Here is a 27,934-nt window from a genome sequence, read left to right on the forward strand (position 1 = left end):
TAACAATAAAATTCACATTAAATTATTTATTCAGTAATAAACAGTGACACTTTTCTTTATACAAAGCCCCCCCCCCCATCGGTTTTGATGAGGGGCAAAAAAAAGTTCGATGGGATTTTGAGGAAAGCAAGATTTGAAAACAGGTGTGGGGGGGAGAGAGGGCCCCTGATTCGACTGATGGTTTTAAACAACAGCTACAAACAGCTAGCAGGGAAAGTGCAGCACATTCTGCAGATACTTTAGATTACTGTAAACCTCAACTGCTATAAATATCAGCTGTCTATAGGTACTAAATGTCTGAGCCCAAAGCTCACCAGAGTCAACAATGATTCCCATTGATGTCGGGCACTGATGCCCAGGCCACGACACGGTGCCAGCCAACACTGGGCTGCATCCAAGGCTCGTGCCAGTGATGCCAATGCCATTGAAGATTTCCAAAGACACTGACAGGAGGAAGCAGAATCAGGCTCCTGTAGGCAAATGGCCATGATCAATGATGCACAGCCAGTAAGCTCGTTTATCTTGAAGGCCTGAGCCTTTGTGCAGGTGCATGAGATCATTGTGACCTTTTAATGACCCCATCCCTAATTTTTTTTTTTTTAATTGGCAGCTAAAAACATCTTGCACTTCACAGGGAACTCCAGCCCAGCTTTCATAGGTCCCACTATGGTGTCACAGAGATTGTAGAGCAAGAACAGGGAGAGGGTCATGGGCACTGTGCAGACCAAAGGCAGCTAAAACACAGGTTTCCAGGGAAATTTACAGTTCACCCAGTAAGTTTAAACCTGCTAACATAGTCTACATTTAATATGTTGAGCAGTGACTGCTCAACCACCTACATACAATGCTGGAGAGGATCATCTCTGCTCTCAGCTCTACCAGCTCAACTTTTCCAAGAAGACCACTCCTGCCCCTCCTGTCCCAAGGACTGGATTTTGAACTTGCTCAGGCCAAATGGTTCCTTAGTTTTTAAAGGGACATGTTCCTGCATCACAACTGTCAGATTGTGCCCATAGGGCTAATATGTAAAAGCAGTATTTATTTTTAAATACCTTCCCACTTTACATGAGATTATCAGTTCCAAAGAGCATGCATCAACTTCTTTTTAAAAATCCCCACACAAACAATATTTATCATCCAAATACCCTTTAAAGGCTCAAAGGCTGACATACTAAAACCAAGAACTCAACTTAAAAATTATATATATTTCTGAGTTGTTTATAAAAAATACACGTTGCTGGTCCATTGATATGGAGAAAAAGCTTGTACCTGAAATTAATGAAAAGAATCATATTCAAAGATATGCTCGCCTGCTGAAAGGCAAAATATTGCACCTCTCCACATAACTCTGCTGTCTCCATGGTCATCTTTGCAGATACAACCAATCAGGTGCTTTGAAAGGCATTTTTTGTTGGGTATTTGTTTGGGTTTTGTTTTTACAAGCATGGAAAAAATCTATTCACTCCTGAGTCGACAGAGAACACAAAAAAAATGCCTACATTTTCCATCTCAGATGAGATTTGGTGACGTCATTCACTTTATTTCCAAAGGATGTGCACTTGAAGCATGAGGGTGGAACGGAGGCACCAGGTATAGCTACACGTGTATGTGTACATATATATTTGTATAGACATATATACATACACATAAAAAACTGTGGGAGCAAGACATAGGTCTTTCTGCCTGGAAGCAGAAAGGCGGGGGGGGGGGCAGGCAAGGCAATCCTAAGTGCAGGCAGGGGGGAAACGTGACACTCCCCTCCCACAGCCTCTGCTCTCTGAGAGCTGTGATGAGAGATCCATTCTTGAAAGTGTGTTTTGATGCAGGAGTAGATGACTGAAGAAAAAACTGCCATTCACTGGAGACCATCACACTGTAAAAGAGGTATTGGATAAACTGATAACTGAACTTTTGCATCTGGTGACGAAAGGAATCAGAACACAGTGAATTTTACTCTTGCCAAGTGCAGCTTACTCAGCTCTCCAGAAATCAAATCTCCAGGGCAGTCAGTAGCTGCACTATTCCATCATCTTGTGTGGATGGAAATGGGCCGTTGAAACAAACTGGTATCTGCTTTTCAAAAAGTGGTGGACAGCTTGAACCCTCCTGGTCTTCAAATGAAGACACAAAAATTAACGGTAGATTTCTCAACATTGGTAGGAACAAATAAAATCCTGGACAACTTTAGGAGTTTGGTATGTTGATTTTCTTGAAATAAAACAACAATCTCCCTATGTTCTCCCAGAAACAGCGACACAGTACAGTATCTTTTATAAGCCCTCTCAAAATGAATCCTCCACTTTCTTGGGACAGTGTCAGAACTCATTGCACATAAAAAGAACGAAACAACTCCTTTAGTAACGCATTAAGACACGTAACTTATCTGTGACCTGATTTTAAGGGCCTTTTTTTCCTATCTGCAGAAACTTGAGCAGTGTTAACATTTCTATTTCTTTCTCACTGCCACCAATTCTCCACAACTGCAACGTTGCGAGCGAGCGCTCCCCTCCTCTTTCAAGAACAAAACCATCGCAGCATCTGCTTCTCATAAGCACATTTGTGCGTGTGTGTGAGTGTGTATATGAGAAAGGAGAGAGAGAGAGAGAAGTAAATCTGCTGAATTTAACTTAAAAGTTTGTCACAGGGAAGGATTATTTTTTTTTCCTTTTCCACCCTCTGAATTGTAGAACACAGAAACGGGGCTACTGCTACGCACTTGCACTTTCAACTCACTTGTTAGCACAAGGGACAGTTAGGGACTGAGGGAAAAGAATTTAATTTATTTAACTTCCAACTTGCAGCTGACTGGTGCAGGAATGGCTACAGATGATGGCAGGTTTTTATTGGCACTTGCCTCTCAGAGCCTGCAGAGCAACAGAAGTTCCTTCAGCTCACTCACAGGTTCAGCAGTGGAAACTGGGCACAGAACAGTAGTCCTCGAGGTGGAAGATGCAAGAGCTTCACCACTTATTCATCCTCCCTAACCAACAACTCAGTAATACAGTCCAGAGAGAGATTCCAGTGCAAACTGTCGGCCTGGGTTTTTTGTGTCCCATTTTGCTTTGACATCCACAGGGAACTGGAGGAGGTCCCTCATAGTATGAACTTGTGAAGAGGAAGGCAACGAACAGACTGCTCTTGCTAGACTTCAAACTATTTCGGGAAGCCAAACACACTACACCTCAAAAAGAAATGTTGCCTTTTCTTTTGCCTCTCCTGCCACCCAAAGTCTCTCTCCCTGAAGTTTATTGAGGACATATTGTTTCTTTGCCTTCCAGCTTTGCCAAGTCCAGGGAAAAAAAACCAAACACAAAAATACCTTGGATTTTTTTTTTCCTCCCAGTATTTCTAATACTGTCAGAATTCCTAAGTCAGAACTCTTATTTTTGAAATATTTCTTGAACTATCCTGTCCTGATAAGACAGTGAACTGTGACAGCTACTACTACATTCCCTTCCATACAGTTTTCCCATAGCATGACGAATTTATTGACAAACTGAGAAGCCAGCTCCACCAGAGCAGCAGTAATATATAGCACTGTCATGAGAGTGAAATTTATTAAGAGAAAGAAATACTGATGGACTATAAAGATGAGGAAAAAAACCCCACCACATTTAATTCATCATCCCAACACAAACTATAACTCCTCTATTTTAAAGCATTATTTAAGCATAGTCCATTCAGCACTTATACATTGCCTCAAACTTCAAATAAGATATATATATATATATATATGTATGTATAAGGGTATTGCCAAATTGTGATATAATTCTAATGCCTCCAGTGCCAGCATGTCAAGTCCTGTCATGTGACAAGGGAGAACGCTCAACACCTCATAGGATCAAGTTCAAAAGGGCTGAAGTGAAGCAGCAGTGCAGGGAGGGAGCCCTGAACCCTGGAGTGGCATGCACATCCCAACACCCCCCTCCCCTTTCACACGCAGATCCATGTGGTCTCCACCTGACAAAACTACATTTACAATGCTCAGTGCCTTGAAATTAAACCGTTTTTTATCTCAGCCATGTGATTACATCTTGGTTTCCACTCAGCTGGTGTGTCTTTCAAAAAGGGACGTCTGAAAACAGTGGTAACAAAACACAGTACGCTTCAAGAGCCTCGGGAAACATTAGAGAGGGACCTTGGGTGCACAGAGAAAGGCAACATCTCCAAGCAACAGTCAGGACCTGGCAACCCAGGACCTGATGCTGAGCTCCACTCAGTCCCACCTAAGCACGTTCTGACACTCGCTGGAGTCCCCGTGGGTTGGACACGGAGGCAGCACCGAGGCTGCCAAGGGCGATCTTGCAGCCCTTATTCGGGACTGGAGCACGTTCACCTTGGCTCCAACTAAACTCCTCATTATGCAAGTCAGACCCAAGGCCCGGGCCAGAAAGGGGGTTTTCCCAAACACTGCAGAGGGCCGGGGTTGGATGTGGCCCCGCTGTTTTCCAAGTTTCCAGATTCCTACACCCTGATGGCAGCCAAGCCTCAACGTGTGCACGCTGAGCACGTGCAACCAGTTACGAAACCCAAGAGCTGCAGCTGGGGCCTCGCAAGGCCCACAGCACAGCCCAGGTTGGACAAACACACTCTGGAGTCAACGGGAGATGAAAATTTCAGCGCTTTTCTCGAGGTGCTCAGCACACAGATCAGGCCAGTTGAAAACGTTTTGTTTCCACGAGTCGCACGTTTTTAGAAACCTGGTTTTATTCATTGTTTTTTTTTTCCCCTGAATATTGATGCTATAAGTCACCACCCCTTGAAATGGCTTATCTGAAAAAGTCCTGCCTATAAGACTGTACTGATATTTATGAGCACTTTGAGGGCCTGCAACATAACTCACAGGGGACTGTGTTCAACAGCTTCAGTGGATCATAGAAGAAGCCCAAATTTATGTTTGGTTTAAATTCGTAAGAGTATTTGGTCCATTTTGAAAGAATGGATGGGTTGGAAATGCAGTTCCTGTAACCTCAAGCCTTGTTTTATGCTAAAGGTGTTTGCGAGTTTCTGACAATCCAAGCCCAGCACAAAGCCACCTTTAGAAGCAAGAAAAAATACAAATACCCTTACTACAATCTAACATCAGGAAAAAATACTTGGCTGAAACTTTAGGTGCGAATTATACTTGCTTAAGCTAGAACAAAAGGACAAAAACATCAAAATCTAGTAATGTGGAAATGAGGGAGGTTTAGCTCTTTAAAAAGAAAGGAAAGATAGACATTTGAGGTAACAAACAAAAAAAAAAACCAAAATGCACAAACACATCACGGACATCTAAAAATAGCATTTTATACATTTTTGCCAGTGCTTCTCTGAGAGCAAGTTCTTTAAACAGAACTTAACAATTTTACAATTTTTTTTTTAAAAAAATATGTCATCCTAAAATAGCCCATCAATCCTTACCCAAACTTTCTGTATTTCTACAAAAATAGATGCACAAAGAGCTACAAAATACTGTATTCCTGAAAGGAGGCGCACTGTAGTCAAGGGAGAGTTTGTTTTTTTTTCCTGACAATTGAGACTGTTCATAAAAATATCAAGCTGAACAAAACAAAACACTGTTAAAGGAGCAGAAAGGAGTTAGGTTGCCCAGCTGCAGCAGGCTCAGATGAGGAAAGAAAGAGAAGTTAAGTTTCTGGGTTTTTTTCCAACACCGTGGGACCCATAAACGGCCTTACAAACAAAAGGCTCAACAGCAAAACCAAAATAGTTGGCTCTTCATCTTCATGTGTGCCCTCTGCTCCACTGCAGAAGGAGTCAACGACTGCTGTATCGCCCACCCAGCTGTGCCGACTCCAGCTCTAGCTGGTCTTAATTTCTCTGCACTTCAGAACCAAGCAGTCTCCTTGCCCTTGTCCTGATGTTGTAGACCTGCATTTCACAAGAGAAAAGAAAAATAATTAAAATTTGGTAGAGTTGTTTTTGGTTTTGTTTTTTTTGTCCCCCCTCCCCGAGTAACCGAAATAAGAATAAAGAAGTTTTGATTGAAAAAAAAAAAAAAACCCCACAATTTACCAGCTTAGTGAACCTGTTAGCAACACTGTTACTACTCCCAATTTTTGAGGCATGGTAAGCTTAAACCACACTTAAGTTTGAGACTGGCTCAAGCAGTTCAGGAACGCTGATAAAATCCTGTATGTGCTTCCTTGTTTTGACCTAACATGGAGCATGGCACGGTATAAAAAACTCTCCAGCAAGATCTGCATTGATAATCCAGTATGCAACAGAGTAATGTTTCCTAACAGGGGCCAGCCACACACACTACCTCCTCCAGAAAAAGCCTGGGACACTCTAGGATCTCACAGTTTCTGTGGCATTTCACCTTACAGAGGAGAAAGGGAAAACGTTCCTGCAGCATGTAAAAAACCCAAATAATTTCACCTACAGAGTGTCAGATTTTCAGCCAAGAACGGCTAGTGCTTCCACATGGGAAAAATTAATGATTTTCAGCTTGCATTTGTTATGAGTTCCTCTAACATTTTCCTTTGTAAAAAGTGAGGACTATCTAATAAATGTGGTGCTATGTTGTGGCATTAGTATTATAGACTTGGAAGCTGTATTATAATCTGGGATTTCTCTGCTCCAGAGGGATTTAATCTTCTCTAGATTTACACCTAACAGGGCGCAAACCTAAAATCCAGACAATAGAAAGGGAGAGGCAGATTAAACTTCCTGAAGAAGATACATTCTTGCTCATTTATAGGGAAAGCAAAAAGGACGGAGGTGCAGGCACATATTTTCAGAGGTAGTAGGGCACTTAAAACTCAACAACATAAAACCTGCCCCTTAGTGTTTTGAGCCAAGCAAAATCACATTGTATGAAACGAAGGTGCACTTCCCACTATAAATCATCATTCCTATACAGACAGTAAAGCTCCCCAGTGCTATACTATACAATGCCCTGCTACAGTGCCCCAAGACCAATGCATCAGCTAAGGATTTAGGGGCGATTTCACCACTCGGTTCAACTCCAGACTTCAACGATATTGCAGCATGTTCACTCGATATTTAACCTGCCAAAACTGACAGATCCGTGTGCTCAGCACAGATCCCATTTCTGTATTTGATCACCCAGCAAAACACACAGGAAGTCCCATATGTTTCCAGAAAGCCTAATAGGCACGAAGGGTTCAGATCTGACAACTACCTCCTTGTTTTAAGAGTACAAACAGTTAAATATTTAACCATGATCAGCATTTCACACAGCTGAGCTACAAAGCAGTTGATGGTCGCAGAAAAGATGACACGGCTCTATTCATGTAAGGATTCCCAAGCAGTGCACAAACACTTCTGTGTCCAGAAGTGAAGAGGCAGGGAAAGCCAAGCACACAGGTATGGCACACCAAACCTTGTCCAGGGGCTTTCTGCTCCATTTCACATGCACTTGGCACCTACTTCTTCAGACTGGAAAAACTGGGATATCCCTCATCTAGAGTACACCTATAAAAACACGTTCAGAGACTCTTGATTCAGTGAAGATGTCTCCTTGTTGCTTAAGGGCTACTTGTTTTCCTGGCAGCATCATACACAGGCAGAGACGTAACAAACTGCTGCTACTTTCCTTCAAAGCTCCCTCCAAGTTAGTGATGACAATTTGGGGCTATTTTTCCTGTGCTGTTCACAATTTTTTAAACAAAGATGACCCCGGAGAAAAGAAGGAAGCAAGGAGGAAAGGAGGAGGAAAAAAAAAAAAAGATAGAGGAATTCAGACAGCAGAAACCTTTCCGAGGATAAAGAAGTCATTTAAGTTCACCAGTGGAGCACTAAAGGCCACCAGAGGCAACGGAAACTTGTAAGAAGAGAAACATGTTATATGGATCCTAGCAGCTTAAAACAAATGACACACACCTGCTTAAGAGGTCATTCACCTGACAGTAGCAACTGGTAGAAGTGGAATAACCAGATGAGCAGATACCTTCCTAGACAAGCATCTTTTCAAGACACAAATAACTGTGACAAGGAGGTTTAAGGTATAGCTATTAAACCTAAAAAGCCAGAGAAAACAATAAAAAGAAAAAAAAAAAAAAGCCAAGGCTGCCTTAGCTACTTAGAACTGAATGTGGAACGCTTTCCATGCCTTTTCCTCATTACATTCCCACCTCCTTCATGGCAAGGCCATCTGCAGTCCTAACACAGAACCCAAGTGCAACCCTGCTGCTAACAGAGAGCTTTCACTGGCAGCCTGTCCTAAGCAGGGACATCCTGGTTTGCACTGCATGAGTCAGGATTATCACAGGTGTCCCCTGCCTCTGGGACACCAACCTTATAGCTAATTGCCACAGGAACATCGTGCAGTTTCTGTAGGAACATCTAAACAAATTTAATGAGTTGTGAAAAACTCGTGGGATGTGTGTGAACAGAGACAAATGTACAGGAGGCAGCAGACTGATCCCTCAAATTCCGTATTCAATGTGTCAAACTGATGTACAGGCATTTCCAAAAGCAGACTTTCCACAGTTAGCCAAGACTAGAGGATGTTGATTAATTCACCTAAATTTAAAGTTATTCACCTCAATGGGTGTTAACTTTACACAATAAAGAATGTGCACCTCAATTTCAATACAGACTTACAGTCGTCAGATATGCCAGAATCCTGCTTTGCTTTTAGTGTGCTGGGGCTACAGGAAGCCTCCTCCAGCACATCTGTCCAACAGCAGGACAGGATATCCTCCTAGGCCCTGCAGTAGCAAAGCAAGTTGCTCTGCTCTCCTCCCCACAGGGTTGCCTGCAGACCAGGCAGCTGCCAGCCCAGCCAGATCCGACTGATCAGCTGAAGTCCTGGTGAGCAGGACATCTCCTGCCCTGCTCCCGAGGGAAACACTCATGGCTGTAACCACCAGCTCCACTGCAAGACAGCAATTCCCCTCCCCAGCCCCTGATCTTAAGTGCTGGACTCTGCTTGCACACCCTCCACGTAAACAGGAGGATTTGGCAGACACCGTGAACCACAGCCAGCGCTGTCAGAGCCTGACCTCGCTTTGCAGGGAGCTGTGGCCTAAAGCACAAACATGCTGTGCTTATACCAGTGTGTTTATACACATAAAAAAGTACATATAAGACATATTTTTACATTGAGCATTATAGCTCGGGCACTTCAGCTTCAGGAAGGCACTACATACCAGAAGAAACAAAAGTAACAGGTTTTAAGAGATCTTGAGGTAGACCTGCATTTTCTTTAATCCCACTTGTACCAATAAAGAAGCTTCTAAAAGGGTTAATTTGCAGCGTACAATGTTAGGATTAAGCCACATTTAACGGGAATCAGGTATAAATCCCTCTTCGTTCTCTAAAACAGGACCATGTAAGTTCAAACAGATGTGCAAGGCAGATCAATACTTTGTAAGCCCAATTACAGTGCTACACTGATGTCCCATGCAATCTGTTCTGAAACACAAATTCCCAAAGTCCACCGTGCATGCAAGGGGAACCTCCTCTTAACCTCTGGAGTGATTCAGCATCATCCATTCACGAGATCAATTATTTGGCTTAGTATGGCAGAGATGCAACAATGTAGCTGGAAGAGGGTAAGGTTACAGGCAGCCTGCCCTGATCCCAACATTATCATTCCATTTAATTCGGCATGAGGAATTTTTCAAATGTTTCCGTAATCGCATGTGACAGTAGCACAAGAAATGTGACCCACCATAAGGGAATCAGTTTTTAGCTGCAGAGTTCTGAAAAGCAACATCTAGGTATATACCAAATGAACTTTTTAAGTGTAAATCACCTGAAGCTCCTGGAATCTGATATAGTCACAGCTCCACAGGCTATATTCTCCAGGGACATATGAGCAAACACTTTTAGAAGTGATGTATTCTTGCCACTATGGCCTTACCCTACTCTGAAGAAACCACCTCTGTGTCACTAAAAGCCAGTACGCTCTTCCAGGCCCTTCAGTTTCTGGCCTCTCTGCTGAGATAGCTGCCCCACATTAGCATTAAATTTCATTAGCAATGAAATTCTGTGTGATGTGGAGACTTATCCAGTACAAATCTCCCCCTGAAGTGCATGAAGCAGTAAAAGCTTCACTGGTGCTGGATGTGACTCGGTGTGGTACTTCAGCAGCCCCCTTCTCTCCCCACAGCACAACACACCTTCCCTGGGTCGACACCTTTTGATGTGCCTTGAGAGCCTGTAACCAGAGCACTTGTCTCAACTGCACGAGCTGCAGAGGCAAGGCTGAAAGGGGAGCTCAGCCTTCCTGCCCTTCCCAGCAAGGAAGGAGAGACGAGTGTGCAAGGAAAGAGGCCAAGTAATTGTAATGTCACAGGCCTCCACTACCTGCTGTGTTTCACTGCTTGCACCCTTGTTGCCAACACTGGGGCTGCCTAACAGGATTTTGCTGTTGTGTTTCGGTGTGTGGTCATTTTGAGCACTCACAAGACAATGATCTGCTGAGATCCTCTGTTCCTCAGAACCAGTCACACATTTCCCCTCTTTCTTTTTCCCCACAGGAACTCATGGGCCAGAAATTAACAGTTCAGACCTTTTCCAGTTCCTCACTGAGCAACTACATGACATGCAAGCCACTGCCAAATCAGGATCCTGAAAAAACTGGCACCCTACTGTACCTCTCCATAGGGATTTTTACAAGGAACAGGCAGCATCAGGGAAAAGCTGTATTAGTCCTGTAAGGCAGTGCTAGGACCCATAGTCCTTTTTGAGGTACTGTGTTCTTAAAGGGAAAAAGCCCCTGGTTTATTCCAGACACTACTACCAATAAAGCAGCAGTAAGCAAACCAGCTTGCACAGCACTGAAACTACTCACAGTCTAGGCTGGACTTAAACCCAAGCCAGGTAGTGGTTTCTTCTGACTAATAATTCCCTACACAGTTCTCAGCTCCATCCCCAAAAGCCTAAGTCAAAGAGCAGAGCTCTGCAGCTGGACTGCTGGGGCTGGTGTGAGACCAGGGGGGGTTCATCCCCTCTACCACTGGCAGTGAAAGTTTCCTCATACTTCAGGGAAGGCAGCTCACTCCCCTCATGGAATTTGTCACAAGGGCAAAACTTGAGATTCCAGTCTGGTTAGACTGTCATTCCATAGCCAAAAGCATAAAATGTATCACTGGTATAGCTGGAAATGTTATTAATAGATATAAATTTCTGCAGTGTTAATAATCCTAATAAGCTTTTTCTTAATTTTCTTGAGGCAGCAAATGGCATAGTATTTTATTTAGAAGAGATTATTGGTTCCCAGTTGCTTTAAGGGGAAGAGAGAGGGATTTGTATTCAGTTCATTGTATTTCATCTTTAAGAAATTTTTCCCCACTAATTCCTTGTTGCTCTGTGCACCAGTCAAGGCAAGGAAGTGCTTCTCACACATTGAATCAGTCAGTGAGAGTTACCAAAAAGAGAGACAGATACTTTAATGAAAAGGTAATAGAGATGCAAACCTAGTCTTTCCTTAATCAAATAATATGCTGTCTTTTAAAGTATTAATCTGCAAGGACTGGGGCCATTGAGATAAATACCAAACAGAAAAAGGAGCCCTCAATAGCACACATGAGCTCCAGGATGGAATCTGTTAGTCACCCAGCACCTGATTGCAAAAGCGAGGGCTGCCAGACTGCTCCTAACACCGAGACAAGAGCCCGCTGGTCAGAGCTCACGGGCACAGATGTAGTTCATGGAGGCTGCCCTATGGGTACAGACCCTGCAGGAAAATAAATCTAATTCACAGAATTCTACCCAAACCCTATAGAAAGATGTTTAGGCTTGATGGTGAGCACAGCTCAACCAGCATCTCCACTCTCCTTGTGACACTCGGATACTGCACAGGAAGGAAATGCTGAGCTGTTGCAATTTAGGTAAGATGCAGTCCTCATGTAGTGCAAGTTATTAGTTCACCGGAGCTACATTTTGGTGAATGTGCATATGAACTAGCTGAACAACCTGGGAGCTTCCACATGGAAGTATAATTAACCATTTCCCACAAGATTTAAATGAACAAAAAAACCCCACTGTATCATGTCACAACTCGTTTGGCTTGAATGGGGCCAAGGCAGACAAAGGTCCCTCAGCAAAAAAGGCAGTGTGTTTCACAGCTCATCTACCCTGACAGCAATCACAGGAGGGATTCCCACCTGGAAATACATTTGAATACGGCCGAGAACCAGCCCTGCTTCAGCTGCAGGGAGTTCACTTTTTCTGCTCAAATTCCTCCCGCTAAAACAAGCCACGGACACAATCGAACCATCTTACCTGCATCGAACCCAAAACTTGGCACAATGTCCACTGTTCCGTGAAAGGCTCCAGCCCATGCTGAGGTAGCGCTGGTGACAGCAGCGGGGTCTGTCTTTGTCCCGTCGCACTGGGGAGCAGGAATCCTGGCTGCGCGGACCGACGGCATCAGCAGGGACCCGTACCGGGGGTCGCGGTGCGAGCTGGGATGGTGATGGTGCATGTGTGGATGGGGGTGATGGCGATGCATGTACACATCATGCATGTGTGCATACGAAGGGCTCACCTGAGATGCTAAAGGATAATGCCAGGATTCGGAGGCAGCAGGGGGAGGAGGTGGGGCAGTCTGATGGAGGCCGTGTCCTGGCCAGCTGCCGGGATCTGGTGTTGGGAAGGTGCCTGGTGCGGTAACGGGGAAATCAGGGTGTACTCCACTTAAGCATGGTGGAGGAGGAGGCTGATAAGAGCTGGTCCAAAATGAAGTTGGGAAACTGCTCCTTTGGCTTGAAATTGCTGAGCTTTCTGGTAGAGAGAAGAGAAATGAAGCATCACTGGAGCTGAACAACACATTACGTGACAAAAAAACCTCCAGTGATTTGCTACTCTTTGAAATTTGTACTACTGAACTCAAATCTCTTCAGTAATTTTAGAAATCACAGGACAGCTGAGGTAAGAGGGGATCTCTTGAGATCACCTAGTCCAATTCCCCTGCTCAAATGGGGTCACCTGGAGCAGTCTGTCCAGGACTATGTCCAGTCAGATTTTAAATAAGATCCAAATTCCACAGCCTCTCTGGGCAACATGTTCCATGTTTTATCCACCCTCAGCAATTACAAAAAAACCCCAACAAAACAAAAAAACAACCAACAACAAAACAAGTGAAAATAAAAAGTTTTATTGTGTTCGGATGGAATTTCCTGTTTTCTAATCTGTGCCTATTGCCTCTTGTCCTGTCACTAAGCATTGCTGAGGAGAGCCTGGCTTTCCCATCTGTCTCATTTTTCCCCCCATCAGGTTTTAAACATATTGATAAGACCCTCCCGAAGAATATTTTTCTTCGACAGGCTGAAGGGTCACAGCCCTCTCAGGATCTCAGTACAAGAATTATGAGGAGAGGCTAACTCCTGACCAGTCCAGACCATATCATTTAGAAAGGCAGCTGTTGTGGCTGTAAATGCACCTGAGGACAGAGAACCAGGTTACACTACAGAATAGGAGATATTTGGCTAAAGGAAGAATACCACATCTTCTCAAACTAATGATCTTTATACCATCAAAGCATGCAATATCTAACAGACCTTATGTTAGCTCCTTATAGAATATATCGTGTTGCCCTGTACCAAATAGGATCATACAAACAGAAACCTTCATGTAGCTCTAAGAGGTTTTGGTCAGAAATAAAAAAGACTCACTGCTTCTTACAGCTAGGGCTCAACTTCTATTTAAATGGATTCAAATACCTCTACATTATGAAATCACATTCTAAAAATTCCTCTCTGGAAGGAGCGGTTACTGTTTTCGATGTGTAGGAAAGTATTGGCACCTCCATCCTCACAATCCTCTTGCCAGCTCATGTTAGAAAGTACTGCTTCGTGCAATATGTCTCAGCTCAAATAGGGGTTTTTTTTTTTTTTGGTCAAAGATGGAAACATAAAAACACAGGACTTCACCTCTGATGAAAGAACAGTCATAAAAATAGCCTATGGAGGAATAAAGCCAGGGAAGTTTAATATCTGATGAGGAGAGGAATCCTCTGTTCCTCATATAACTTTTATAAAAATACTTTTTTTTTTTTAAATGACCTTTTGTTTTGCTTTGTTTAATAAGCAACTGGAATGAGACTTGGGTGAAGACACCATTGAGAATGAACAGATTCTTCAAATGCTCCTGCCTCTGAACTTTGCTTATACAAAAATAGTTTGGAAACCAAAACTTAGACGTGTTTTCTGACTCTATCACTTGGACAACTCACCTCTCTGTTTTAAAATCCACTAAAATCACAGTACTTTTTCCACACATCAACTGGCTTTGATTTAGGCAGTTTACTGAGTCTGATTAACTTCTTATATTGGACATAAACTTTGCAAACACACCATGGACTAACACAGAGAATGTTTTGGGCCAAAATGCTTCAGAGGCTGCAAGTTTATCTGGCAACCTGTACTCCAACATGGTTTTCTTCAAAAGGTTGGGCTGCTTTTAGCAATGTATTTCTATTGCAACTCATGCTTGAAGACTGGAGAGAGTTTCAAGCATATTTTAGAAGCCTCAACGCCCCTCCAAAGTTGGTATTGTTGCTTGTTTGTAAATCATTCCTTATTAAAAGGGATTACATTGAGGTGGAGAGTGCTTATGGTGATGTCAGCTGGGCTGACACAAAAAAAGCAAACCCAAACTTCTCCATGCCCAGTCTGTTGTTTTCCACACTGCTTAACAGAGGAGCACAGCTTGATAATGCTCTGCCAGTATTCTGGAAACAAAACCTCCGTAATCGAGAGTTTTTGAAAACTATCTGGCTGTTATCTGCATGGAAAAGCCCTAAATCCAAAGCACTGCACTTCAAAAAAGCACAGAAACCCACAAAGTATCTGCAGGACAGCTTTAACACCAGGAGAGAACACTTTAAACCACTGGATTTGCCAATATGAATTCATCCCAGATTGCATAACAGCTTGGCTTTACCAATCATGCAGGAGGTCTAGGCCACAGAAAACATGTTTGGTCACCTCCGTTTTTCAAACCTGTGCACATTTCACAAAGCCACTGCTGCTGTCAGACACTGCCGTGGACCAGCCCCCACCAAGACATCACTGAGTGTAGCAGCAGAGGCCAAGCTCACTGCTCAAGGCCAAGTCATGTCACTGGAGACACAGGGTCCAGCCAGATTATACAAACATGCCAGAAAATTTCATCCATCCCGAGTGCTCGGAGATACTCAGCCTCTATGGAACACGGCAATGGAGAAACAGCCACCGTCCTTGAGAAAGAAAAATAAATAGAACAAAATCTCGCACGGGTTTTCGAGAGGGGAGACGAGAAGAGGCATTTAACAAAAGCTGTTTGCCAAGAAAGATACTTCAGTCACCACAAATTTCCTACCCTAAGTACAGGGAGGCAGGGAGATGGCAACATCTCGGATACCACGAAGTGGTAACTGATGCAAATGTTCGTGGTGGCTGACACATGCACCGAAAATGTGCCAAAGCGCACACGCCGTGAAGGAGACAATGTGTGGAACTTCCTGCAGTACAACACTGCTCCTCAGTCAGGGCAAGAGGAAAGAAAAATAAGAAAGAAAAACCAACCTTTCAGCTAGGAAAAAATACGTTGATAAAAATACCATTAAGGTAACATCAGTTTCAAGGTATCTTTAGTTACATTAGTGCCTGCAAAAAGACACCTAAAATTGAATACTCAAAGTCCGTGTTACTGGACCCTATTGCAGGGAACTATATTTTATCAAAAAATCAGTTTTCAAGTCAATGTGAATAAATAAACTGTTCAGTATTTTCAGCATACAAATGAAGAAAACTTGTTCTTTTCAGGACAACGGGTTCCGTTTTTTCTAGGTAAGCAAAATCCTTCCTCAAAACAAAACAAAACAAAACCCAACCGATCAAATAAAAAAAACCCAATAGCACTGCAATGATAAAATCAGAGTTTGTGTTTTCATCAGGACACCTTAAAAAAAAAACCAGAAAAACCAAACCCAAAAATGGAAGGGAAAAAAGGAAAAAAAAAAAAAATCAAAAAACATTATTAATCCCTCCTTTCAGGTAAAGGAGAAAACACAGTGAGCTGGGGAGCCACTTCATGCTCACACACTTTCCACTTAAATTTGTACCTTCCAAAAACAGCTGTTGCAAAGGTTTTTTTCCTTTTTAATTTATCTTTGAGTAATAAACTGACAAAAATTCTGACTACCCACGGAGGTCATTTATAAAAGAACTTCAAGCTAATGGTATTTTAACCTCTTTAGGTAGTGGGATACAAATTCTCATTCACAGAACCATAAAACCGTTCAGGGCTGGGAAGGGACCTTGAAGATCACCTAGTTCCAACCCCCCTGCTATGGGCAGAGACACCAACTAGACCAGGTTGCTCAGAGACCCATTTATTTGCTGTTAACTGAACATCTCTAAATACTATATAAACCAGAAGGCCAAGGTGTTGGCATTGTTCCTTCCCACTGTTTTCAAGGAGGCATATTTCCGAAACTCATTTGGGCCTGATAAAATCATTGTCAGCTTCTCTTCTCTGAAGTAGCAAATGCCCTCAGCTCTCTCAGTGTCCACAGCCCTGCCCAGCAGCCTCCCTGGGGATTTTCATACCACTTCAGCAGGTGCAGCAACAGCAAAGGGCATATCTCCTTACTTTATTCCCAGAAGACTTTCAGGACACGCAGACCTCCATTCCCCACTGAGGGCATGGGGCACATGGGGTTAGGAAGCAGCGTGGCTGAAAAACCCTTATACCAGGCCACCCTGTCCCCTGCAGAACCCTCTGGGGATGGCTGTGCAACCACGGGGGGAGACAGGGAAAAAGAGCTGGGTGTGTCTGAGGTCAAAGACAAGACACACAACCCCTGGTATGTCTCTAAGCTCAGTGAAGAGGGCTTGCTATGGGCAGGGGGTCTCTGGGGATTGCCTTGATCCCATCTCTAAAACATTTATAGCCTGTCTGGGCCATTTATAAACGCTCCAGTCTCCTTTTTAGTAAGCATAGGTTCAATCCTGCTCTCAGTCGAGTCAACGGAAAATTTCCCATTAACGTTAATGGTCCCGGCTCAAGCCATAAATTCCTCCAGCTCCCTAGCCACTTGTGCTGACCTTTGCTTAAACTTCCTTGGATTTGTCATCATCCTTCTGGAAAGCAAGTCCTTCTGTGCTATTTTTCTCTCCACAGTAGTTTCCAAAAATCCCATCTCTTCAATATCTGTGACTTTCATCAATGCGGTCTCACCTCAGCGTCGCTGATTAAGAGCACCACTGCTCCCACACAGATCCCACTGGTATCTCTCTCACTCAACCTGATGCAAGGCCACTGCTCACGCTGCTTAGTCTGTGTCCCTCTGTCAATCCACATAAGGATGTGATCAGAAATAATGCAGCTGTGGATCTGAAAAACTACCTACACCTCCACATTCAGCGATGGAAATAGCATCTTACTGGCAAGGCTTTCTTCAGCCACCAATTTTGAAATCTTATCTGTAAGGTCTTCCCAGCGTATCTGGCAAGATCTGCTCTCTGTTACACTGATGCATATAATGCACATAAGCATTTATAGGCATGACAAGAGAGAAGTGTTGTGACACTGTGCAAATGCCTCACAGATCCTACCACGTTTCTACTCTCTGCTTGGAAGTAGAGTAGTGTCACCCCCATTTTACATGCAGGAAGCTGTAACATCAGCCATCTCTCTCCCATGAGCAGGCTGCAATGCACCACACACCACATGGTTGCAGCCACAAGGGCCAGGGCTTTTCCCCCAGCCTATTCCAGCCTGTGCTGGCTCCTCCCCACTTGAAAAGCAGCTGTGGATGAATCCTAATCACCTGGCAAAGTCACCCAAGAAGGCTGCATAGGTTTCCTCACGTCCAAGGCCAGAATCCCAAACAGCTTTTCTCTTTCCTCACAGGCCAAGTTTCACACTTGGAGCTTAAAAAAAAGAGCCTCCGACCTTGCAGGAGACGTTTGTGAAGCTGTGTGAGCTCTGCCCCATCCCGTCCGGGCCTTGGCAGAGACAGGGGTTATGGCAAGAGCGGGAGACGCCTGCTTCTTCCATGCCTTTGGCACCCATCTCCCCCTTTAACACTTCACATCACTCAACTCCAGAAGCTCTGCGGTTCTTTCAAGTTTGAGGGAGAATTTTCCACCTCTACAGAGGAGTGACATTTCAGCTGCAATGCAATACGTGTTACCGCAACACAGACCGAGACAGCCACGCCAGAGAGAGCAAGTTATTGCTCCTCTTACCTCTCCACAGAGGACTTAGCCCTGTCTTGCTCTTGGTAAGGGCAGTTTCTGAATTGAAGCTACTGGCTTGGCTCAAAGCTCTTGAGAAATGTTCATCCACTACTGAACCAATGTCTCCCTGGAAGTAAGTGAACAGGACGCAGCGAGAGTTAAGGTACTCCATCTCGGCAGGCTGGTCTTTCTCATCCTCCTCTTGCTTGCTGGGAAGGGTCACTTCCAGAGACTCCTGCATCTTGTTGTACACAGCTAACTTCTTCTGGGATTAAAAACAGAACAAACAAGAGACGTATCAGTAATGGCATTCAGCGGAAGATCAACATATGGTTTCTTTAACGAGAAATAGCTGAATACACTGAATATTTATTTCATAATTTAAGTGGGACTACCAGGATATTTCACACTGGCATTTCACAAAGAAGAGAATACCAGCGTCCACTTATGAGCCTCTATCCCGCTCACACAGATGGACCTGCTTCTCAGGCATGTTTCACAACTACAATTTATCAGCAAGAGCTTTCACCCAATACTTTCAAAAGAAAACAGGCAGACTCTAACAATTCCTTCCTGACTCCTACCCAGAGAGGATATTCCCATTAATGAAGCCTACAGAGGTCAAGTCAAGCTCTGTGGAAGGGTGTCCAGACACAGGGTGCCAGAATTTCACCCATCTAAGTGAACATACACCGGATTTTGCTGGCTGTGCTCCCCCAGCTGCGCGTACACGGCTCTCGAAACTCTCCTCATTTATCCACTTATGAGGAGGCAAAGATGGGAGAATTTCGTGCTTCCACAAATGCATAAGTTTTCACTCATTGCCAAGAAAATTTGGCAATTTTCAAATAAAGCTATACTTTAGGGTAGTGATTGGGGTTTGGCTGGGGAGTTGAGGTCTTTTGTTTTGGTTGGTTGGTTTGGGGTGGTTTGTTGTTTTGAGGTTGGGGTAAGAGGTGGGTTGTTTTTTTTTTTTCTTCCCTTTTCCTTTTTTCTTTTTATTTTTTAAACACAAGTTTCTGGAAAAAAAAGGACAAAAATTTCAAGTAATAAAAAATTACACGTGCGATCTGGGGAAGGAGAGGGATTGATAAGTCTGCAAACATATGCAAAAGAAATGCACCCCAAACCAAAAACACAGAGAACCATATAGATAAAAAAAAAAATAAAAACCGCACAAGCCATCTGTGAATGGCTATTTCAGAATTTTCTCTCTCTCTCTTTCTCTCAAATCAAACCTGAATGTCAAAATAAATGTGTGTGAAGATCCATTTTGCACGGAACATATTTTTCAGATGTTCCACTCTACAACTGTTTTCACAGAAAAAAAAAAAAACAACAAAAAAACCCAAAAAAAAACCCAACAAAAAAAGCTTTCCCCACAACAGTCAAGCTGCAGGAATCACAGCTTTTAGCTAGCCAGCCATTTCCACAGCTGACTTTGCACACAAGCACTTTCAGGAACCCAAAAACAACTACAGCACATATGCAGAAGTATTTCATAGCATTTCTATAGAATTACAGTTTGACTTCGCTTTAATGGTTTGCTTGGTAGCTCTCTAGAGCCATCAGAATCTCTTTAAGTTTACGGCTTTTTTTACCCTTTTTCCAGAGTAGTTCTATAGAAAAAGCTAAGCAACTGTACAGTCTATAAAGTTGCACTTATACAATAAACACGCATGTCTGAATTAAAAACAATTGAAAGTAATTTCCTGATCTTATGTACCATCAATACATTTACCTTCGGTGCTTTGTAAAGATCACATAAGCCGATACAAATTCTCTCATTGTAATGTAAAACAAATACTCTGGGGCTAAGTCTTAATTATGAATGGTTATTTTAAAAAAAAAAACAAACTGTAAGGAAGAGCTATTGACAAGTGGAATTAAAACCTATAGTACTAAAAGCTCGTAACAACTAAAGGATCTATGTGACATTCCAGTAACTGATAAATGTAAACCAGCTCAGTAATGCCATTAATTCAGGTGCAATGAGGGTCGTACATAATTTTATTTCACTTTGGGATATTCAGGCAAAGGGTTGGGATTCGAGTAAATCTGTGCTTCACAAAGCAAGTTATAGCATGGCTCAGCTTAGCACAGTGTTACTTATTTAGACTTTCAGTTTTATCCCAAGATCCTATAACATATAGAGAAAAACTCTGGGATTCACACATAAAAAACCCAAACAATCAAACACAAAGAAAAAGCAAATTAAAAGTTTTACTACAAACACTAAGATTTACTAAAATTGTTAAAATGAAGCAGAGCCTGAAGCTCTGAAACATATTTTTGCAAATGCAGAATTTGAGGTAACCTATTTTTTTTTGTAAACTCTTTGTTCATTTTTTACAAAATTTACATCTCCAAAAAAAGTCTCCTAATATTTGTTCCTGAAAGGGAACAACTGGAAAATGAAATGGAAAATCTGTTCCTAAGGTATCACTCATAGTGAGCTTCACAGTTTTGCTTAGGTAATCATAGAACGACGAGACTTGAGTAAGACAGAGATGGTTATAACAATACTGCATATATAGGAGACACACACATTAGAAATATGTAATAAATCTGCCTCAGTGACTTCATCATTCTAAAAGGTGCACCATAACCCAGAACCTCTTAAAAATGCAAGACAAGTGGTTGGGGAGGGTGGTTTTCTCATTTTTGGTTTTGGTTGGGCTTTGTTTTTTTAAGTAGAGACAAAGCATGAAAGATCTTTACAGAAGCCTAAACTGACATTGACCTATTAGAACATCTCAGGTGCAAGTGTATGTGCCAGATCCTGAATAATGTAACACACTTTAAAAGTTGACTTCTATCATTACAGGTACAATACTCGTATCTATCCTGCAGCTATGCAAATGCATGTACAAAGCACACAATTATATACAGAAACACACTGTTTAATACAGCCCCTGGCTTGACTTGGTTATCAGGAAGGAAGTCTTTCAATGTTCCTATACAGGGACTGGAGCTCAGGAAATTAAAACTTATCTCCGGAGTCGCTTCTCTGTGCAGGAATGTTCCCCCTTCCACAGCCTAAGAATCTAATTCATTTTCCACTTCAACTCTCTTCCCTCCCCTCCAGTCCATGGGCAGTCATTACAAGATGCTCTGAGCACTTTCTTCTTTCGAAAACACCAAATCTGACCTTTTTTTAATGTAAAAAAAGACGGCAGGACTGATGAACAAGTACAAGGCCTTGTGCATGGACTGAAGTTTTGACAGTGAAAAGTTTACATTTTGTGGTGAGTTTTCTGCAAACGATGAGAGTTCTAAATGAAAAGATTTTTCAAAACAGCATCAAGCCTGTGATCAGACATAAGTATAATTAATTTATATTTCAGGAAGAAATTATCAGCCTGTAATTGCAAAACTCTTTAAATGAGAAACTACAGTGAGATAAAGTGACTCAACCAGTTTTCCTTGTATGCAATGTATATACATCCTTTCCATTGTATATATCCTCTAATAATATGGGGTTTTTTTCCCCCCAACTCACTTAAAAACAGGCTGTTTGCACAAAAATTCCCTAATTTTTGTTCTGACCTTAATCTTCTCATAGCATTTCTGACTGCACTTGTGTGAGTGGAAAAGTATGCAAGATCATCAGCTGCTAAATGAATTTGTCCCACCATCGTGGGGTGTGAGGGCACAAAAACAATAAAACAAACATCAGGTTACGTTTCTGGTAACCAACCTGGGCAAGTCCAGTTTCACTTGTACTTTTTCATACAAACAGTTCTGGCATATATTTAAGCAGCCAACAGTGTCTGTAGATCACAATGCTACCCCCTGTCAACGTTCAATACTTTTATATTAATGAAATCTACCTCTCCCTTCCTTACAAATTAGAGACTGATATCAAGCAGCCTCTGAAAAACAAAACAAAACAAACACACAAAATCTTGTCTTGGTCAAAACCCAGAATACAGAATTTAAAGTCGGCTGAGCATACTAGGAAATAGGGAAATTCAGAGTCACCTGATGCCAACTTAGACCCCAGACCCCAGTTCATGGCTGAAGAGGCACAGCCTCTGGGGAAACAGTGCTGTACAGCATGGGCTGAATTCAGCTTCAATCAACACTTTTTTTTATTTCATATATCCACAAACAGGCTCTTCCAAAGAAAATTTAAATCTTTAACTGCGAGTCGTGGAATAAAAGGAAACTAAAGGTCAATGGCACATCACCATTGATATGGGAATATTAAAGAGTAGGTTTATGCTGAACGAGCATCATCCTGTCTTCTAAGGAACACTGACCACTTTTAAAAGGCTTGTGGTCCAAAATCCCACACAAAATCCTCGCCTTGAAGATTCCTGTTATTTGCTGACGTGCCGTAGCCAGAACCAAGCGAAACGGTTCCCATGCAGTGAAGTGCTGGCCACATTAAAGCCAGTGGCAAAAGTCCAACTGACTTCAAGGGTCCCGGATCTCACCCAGGGTGACTGGTAAAAATGTCAGAACATTCCTCCTCGCAAATTGAAATAAATTCGCTTCCAGTTGAAACCAGCTAGTAGGCAGCAAAACAGGAAAAAAACCAGAAAAAAACCAAAACAAAAACACTGACAAACAAAAACCAACCACACTTTAGAAGAGAGAAAGTTTTAGTTTAGCCAAGTTTGAATCATATTCAGGCTACCTCTTGTTTTTCACATAAGCTGGTTGCCTATTCCTACAACTTATTATCTCCATACATGCCATCATAACAGCATATGGTCCTTTATGCTCCCAAGCACGAAAGTCTGGTGTGCCTGTGGCCACCTGTTACAGATTTTCCATTATGAGAGAAAGAACAGGAACCAAAAATAAAGAATAACTACACTGAGGAAACACTATATGACCCTCTCCTGAGAAAAAGGCTGTCATTTGACATAAGCTGCTGAGAAGGAATTCCAGCAACAAACTCGAGGCAAATCACGGACAGTTCCTCCTTTTGTGGAGCTGTCTGCCAAGCAGGCTCCTATTGATAACATAGAAAGTATTCAAGGAAGAAGACAATTTCAAGCAATCAGGGCATCAAATGCTGGGCCTGAAAGCAGTATTTATGGCATGCCCTGAAAACATGAAATGATAACTTCTATCTGCACAAATAAGCAAGGCAAGAGCTTGTTTTCAGGTGAGCCACTGGATTTGCAGTAGTAAAGCCTCCAGCTCCTGCTACGCTCTGCTAATGGAAGGAAGTGGTGAAAAAGGAATGAATTTATACATCTTTTGCTGTACATGCAAACAGAGGTGTACCAATAAAGTCTAAAGGTCTATTTTTATGTAGGTAGAGGAAGATCAAGTAGAATTTGGTCCCAGTCACAATGACAGAGTAAAGCAAGCCAAACTTTTAAAATCAGCGGTGTCTTGTAGTGTTAAGCCAAACCAACAAAAACCCACACACAGGGGAAGACTTAATCCAAGTTTTACATCCTGCAATTCTGAGAGTACCCTTTAAAGGTGAGTTATACAGGTCTGATTCAGCTTCCAGAGAAGTCAGTAGCAGAGCAAACACCAGGCCTCAGGACTAGTCTTGAGAAAGAATCTGAACTGCAAAAGCTGAATGTGAAGCCACGCTCTGCTGTTATCTGCTAAGACACTGCCACACAGCATAAGCAGTATAATAAGCACATCCTCAGAAGTTGTAAGCACATGACACAAAGAACTTTACTGAAAAAAACAAGTTGCAGTACATGAACTGGGGTTTAGCTACAGCCAGCTGACACAGCATTACACGTGACCTGTCCTTGTCTGCAATGTCGATAGTTTGGAAGGAAGAGCTGAGTTAGTGACCTAATTTGCTAATGAAGACAAGCCCTTATCTGGAAGAAGTCTGTCTACAGCACTGCCAGCACTTGAGCATATCACAAGTCTTTATGCAAGACTCTGATTTAGCAAGGACAGTGTTGGCTTAGATGTTGGCTTACATCTACATACCATGGAGAAATTCCAAAACTACCATTTACTGTAACTTCCCATTTCAAAAGTCTTAAGCTCAGGTGTTAGTGAGCCAGGGTGAATCCTGCCTTAGCCTCAGCTCTGCAGCTTGCTGTACCTGGCCTGACAGGACACGACAAGCCGTCACAACGTGCCGAGAACACAATGGGATTCTTCAGCAATTATGTGTTTCCAAAGTCTCTTCGAATTCCGTTACACCCATTCCTCACCCAACCCACAGGAAAGCCAAAACTTACTGCTGCAGCTGCACAGCCCCTCAGGAGAGCGCACGACGAAGAGTGTTTTAACTCTGCCATTCTGCAGGGTTTTACCCTCACGCAGGCACAGATCCTCACCAGACACAGGAACGCGCTCACATTCTGACATCGGCACACGCTCGCTCCCATCTTTTGGCAAAGTATGGAAATCCCGATTTATCTGTAAAATTTGGGCCACGCCCCAATTTCATCAGTTCCTTCTGGCGTCATATGGAGCAGGTATACAAACCATATTCCCCTTACTTCCCTCCAGCAAACACCCTGGACTTGAGAAATCTCAAAGATCTAAGGTGCTAAGCCTCCGCTCCCATTAACGTTCAATAGGAATTCAGGCTTCAGTCCATTAGGGGCTTTAAAATAAAATCCCATCTAAATTATTTGCCAGCAAGTCCTTTCCTGGCTAAGGATCGGTGAAAGCTAAGTTTCCAGAAATTCTGCCTTTCATTGCAAGGAAAAAAATCAGTTCTGTGCTGATTTTAAGGGAGGAAAAAATACAGACACAGAAATGTGGAAATGACTTCAGAGTGGGGAAACTTTAAAAAAGCGTGATGAAACATCCCCTAAACAGACATTTCTGCACAACCCAGGTGCACATTAGTCCATCATTTAAAAACAGTCTGAGACCTCTCATTAAAAACAAACAAAGAAAGAAACAAAACAAGACAACAAAAAGGAGACAACCATTTGAACCCCCTTCGCTGCAGAGCAGTGACACAACGCCAGCCCCTTGCTGAAGGCACTTCTCCTGACCCCCACATGCAGCATGAGACCTATAGAAACACGATGAGTTTGGCTCTCCAGAGAGACACCACAGCTCAGAACTGGAGCCTGTACACCTGGAAGGGCAGCTCTCAAGCTAAGGAGCTGCTTTGCTCTTTAATGGATATGAAAGTGATGCAGAAAGCTGGCATAACCCATTAGGTGTTTGAGATGGCTTTACTACACAACACCTGTGAAGATGCAACAGCTTTAGTTACAGTAACACACCTACATCTCTCACTGAGAAAAAAAGGAAAGCCAACAGAAACAGCACAGAGGAGCTTTCTCTCAGAAAACAAACCAAAAGACACCAGAGTAGTACAACACCACTGAAAAATGCTTCAGTGGAGTCCTCGGATATTTTAAGGGTGAGCTCCACTTTATCAGCTCCAATGCAGAGCCTTATTTCTAAGATAGCCCACTAATTCATCTTCCCTTGCTGTTATTTTTAAACCACCGTTTTTTAATTCCAGCAAAGAGGAACATTCTTTAAAATGGTTATCATCCCCATGAAGAACGCAGCAGCATTTTACATGGTGAACACGTGTAAGAAGAACCAAAAACCTGGCAACAGATTCTTCATCCTTCCTTCTTACACTCTCTACCAGTTGATTAAATGTCTCTGACAGGACAATTCTGAAGGAATAGAAGAGATTTGCAAAATGTCACACATTACCCAAACAATAAATCTTTTCACTATGAATACAGATGCATGAGGAATTCATTCTATGTTTACTTTTTTAATTTAGAAAACATTGGATTCAGAGAAAAATACATAAACTGCTCTAAAGTTAGCAGCTGCTAGAATCAGAGGGCACAGCACTCTTAGTTCAGCAGCAACAGCTCAGTTTTTCAGTCTGACATTTAACTAGAGTGGGAAAACCCTCCAGCTTCACGTATTTCAGGAAAACTGGTGCAAACAGGATTGACTAAACCAAACTGTCAATAACGTGTAGGATAGCCGTGTTTAGAAAGTTTTTAGGTGGAAATGGAATAAATGGTCTCAGCCAAGACTCATGAGCTGTACTGGCTCATTAGAGCTATCTATGTTTCTTTCCTTGCTTATCTACCTCCACTTGATAAATAGCATAACCCACGGGAACTCAGTTTATCCAAAATTATTTCAAGAAACTTTGGTTTTTATTATGGTGCCTCTGGGACATTTCATATATGGTGAAGGAGAAACTTCATGATTATGCTTAAAATTAAAAAGCAATTGCGCTTGAGCACGACACAGCTGCTAACGATCATTTAATAGATTTTCACATACTGCGTGTTCTATAAATCTGGAAGAGAAATACAGATCATCACCTCCAGACTTATAGGTCAAAAAGCTCAAGAAAGTTTCAATTGTAGTTTTCTACTTCTAGGTCTCTTGTCAGAGAGTCAGGTTATTAGAGGTTATTTATTTATTTTCCGTCCAAATCACACAGGCTAACAACCGGAGCTCCACATATTCAAATACAAAGTTCATAAGTAAAAATTATTGAATAGATAGAAGGTTCTGCAAGCTGTGACCTAGGTCAGAGAAAAAATAATTGCAAAGGCAGGATGCAACAGACAGAACTCACAAGTTTTCCAGTGAACAACGTGAGCAACCTGGACAAGTTCACTGGGGTATCATTTCTGCAAACAGGCTCTGTCTCCCAACAATAAAGGAAAAAAACCAGCAATACACGATAGGAATTTTAATGTTTTAGCCCATACTCGTGTCTCCCAGGCAAGTTGATATTAGGGGTCACTTCCCATGTACGGAGAAAACAATCTTCATGGATAATAATGATAAAACCTTATGGAATGCAGCAACGACCAAAAAATGTATTCTCAGATGACTACATTAGGGCCAAGTCAATATTAGTCCCACTTCACCCACGCACTGCATAGTCTAAAAATGCTGTCAGCCTGATAAGAATTTCCTGATTCACTTTAAAAAAAAAAAAAAAAAAAGGGAAAAAAATACATCTGATCACCAAATTCAGCTGGAAACCCGCCGGAGACGATCTTCCAGGAGCGCCGGGGTGAGTGGCGCGGCGCGCCCCGTCCGTGGGGAGCAGCGCGGGTCCCCTCCCGCCGGCGGAGGGCGGAGGTTCCGCCCGTGTGCGCGCCCGCGGGGCGAAGGCGCTGCTCAGCGCCCGCAAAGGGAGGGTCGTCCAGTAAGGAACGACGGCGAAGCGAAGAGGGAGGGGAGGGGAGAAAAGAAATAACTTTTTCCCCCTCTGTCCCGCTCCCGCCGAGCAAGCCAACAGCCCCCCCTCCCCCCCCCCCCCAAACACAAGAATTTTGGGGGAAAATATTTTTGTCGTTTAAAAAAAAAAAGAAAAAAAAAGGTCTTACCAAGCTCCGTTGCTCTGGGGCACCCTCACCAGCTCCCCGCATCTCCAAATCAGGCCGGGGGCTGCAGAGCGCATCGCTGGCTGGCCGGGGCTGAGGTCTCCGCCCCGGCCAGCCAGCGATGCACTCTGCAGCCCGCTGACGGCGGCGGGGAAGGGGGGGTGCGGGGGGAAAGCACCCCAAAAAAACCCCCCTCCACCTCCCAGCTCTCCCCACCGCAGCGCCTCACCTGCGCGCATCCCGCCGCGGGCGCGGCTAGATAGCGGGGCGTCCCGCACGCCGCCGGGGCGGGCTGCTGCATGGCCACGTCCGAGCAGCTCATGGCCGCGGCCGCCCCGCGCCACCGCCGTCTGCCCCTTCCTCTTCTTCTTCTTCTTCCTCCTCCTCCTCCTTCTTCTTCTTCTTCTGCTCCTCGTCCTCGGCGCGGGGCGGCCCCGGCGAGGCGCCGCGCAGCTCCGACCGCCAGCGCATCTTCGGCGGCCGCCGCGCCCCGCG

General features: G+C 43.2%; 1 protein-coding gene across 2 annotated transcripts; it reads right to left on the bottom strand.

Moving 5' to 3' along the window:
* On the bottom strand, positions 1-27,926 carry VGLL3 (vestigial like family member 3). Of its 2 annotated transcripts, none has more exons than XM_027719174.2 (4): positions 27,669-27,926; positions 18,156-18,411; positions 12,202-12,702; positions 1-5,871 (listed from the first exon to the last, which is right to left on the bottom strand). In XM_027719174.2, exons 1-4 carry the CDS (start codon positions 27,759-27,761, stop codon positions 5,828-5,830), a joined length of 894 nt encoding a protein of 297 aa, XP_027574975.1. In that variant the 5' UTR covers positions 27,762-27,926; the 3' UTR covers positions 1-5,827. The 2 variants fall into 2 exon arrangements, with proteins under 2 accessions (XP_027574975.1, XP_039239288.1); XM_039383354.1 differs by lacking the exon at positions 27,669-27,926 and adding an exon at positions 27,443-27,465 and having other exon boundaries at positions 18,156-18,408.
* Positions 27,927-27,934: the final 8 nt, after the last annotated feature.

The sequence above is a fragment of the Pipra filicauda genome, unplaced genomic scaffold, assembly GCF_003945595.2.
Source record: "Pipra filicauda isolate LSUMZ 115617 unplaced genomic scaffold, ASM394559v2 scaffold306_size1276767_pilon, whole genome shotgun sequence".
NCBI classification, from domain to species: domain Eukaryota; kingdom Metazoa; phylum Chordata; class Aves; order Passeriformes; family Pipridae; genus Pipra; species Pipra filicauda.

Coding starts and splice junctions, on each gene's coding strand:
- VGLL3 (XM_027719174.2), bottom strand. CDS start 27,761: ATGAGCTGCTCGGACGTGGCCATGCAGCAGCCCGCCCCGGCGGCGTGC. Junction 18,412..27,668: donor CCGCGGCGGGATGCGCGCAG/GTGAGGCGCTGC, acceptor TTTTAATCCCAG/AAGAAGTTAGCTGTGTACAA. Junction 12,703..18,155: donor GCTAAGTCCTCTGTGGAGAG/GTAAGAGGAGCA, acceptor TCTCTCTACCAG/AAAGCTCAGCAATTTCAAGC.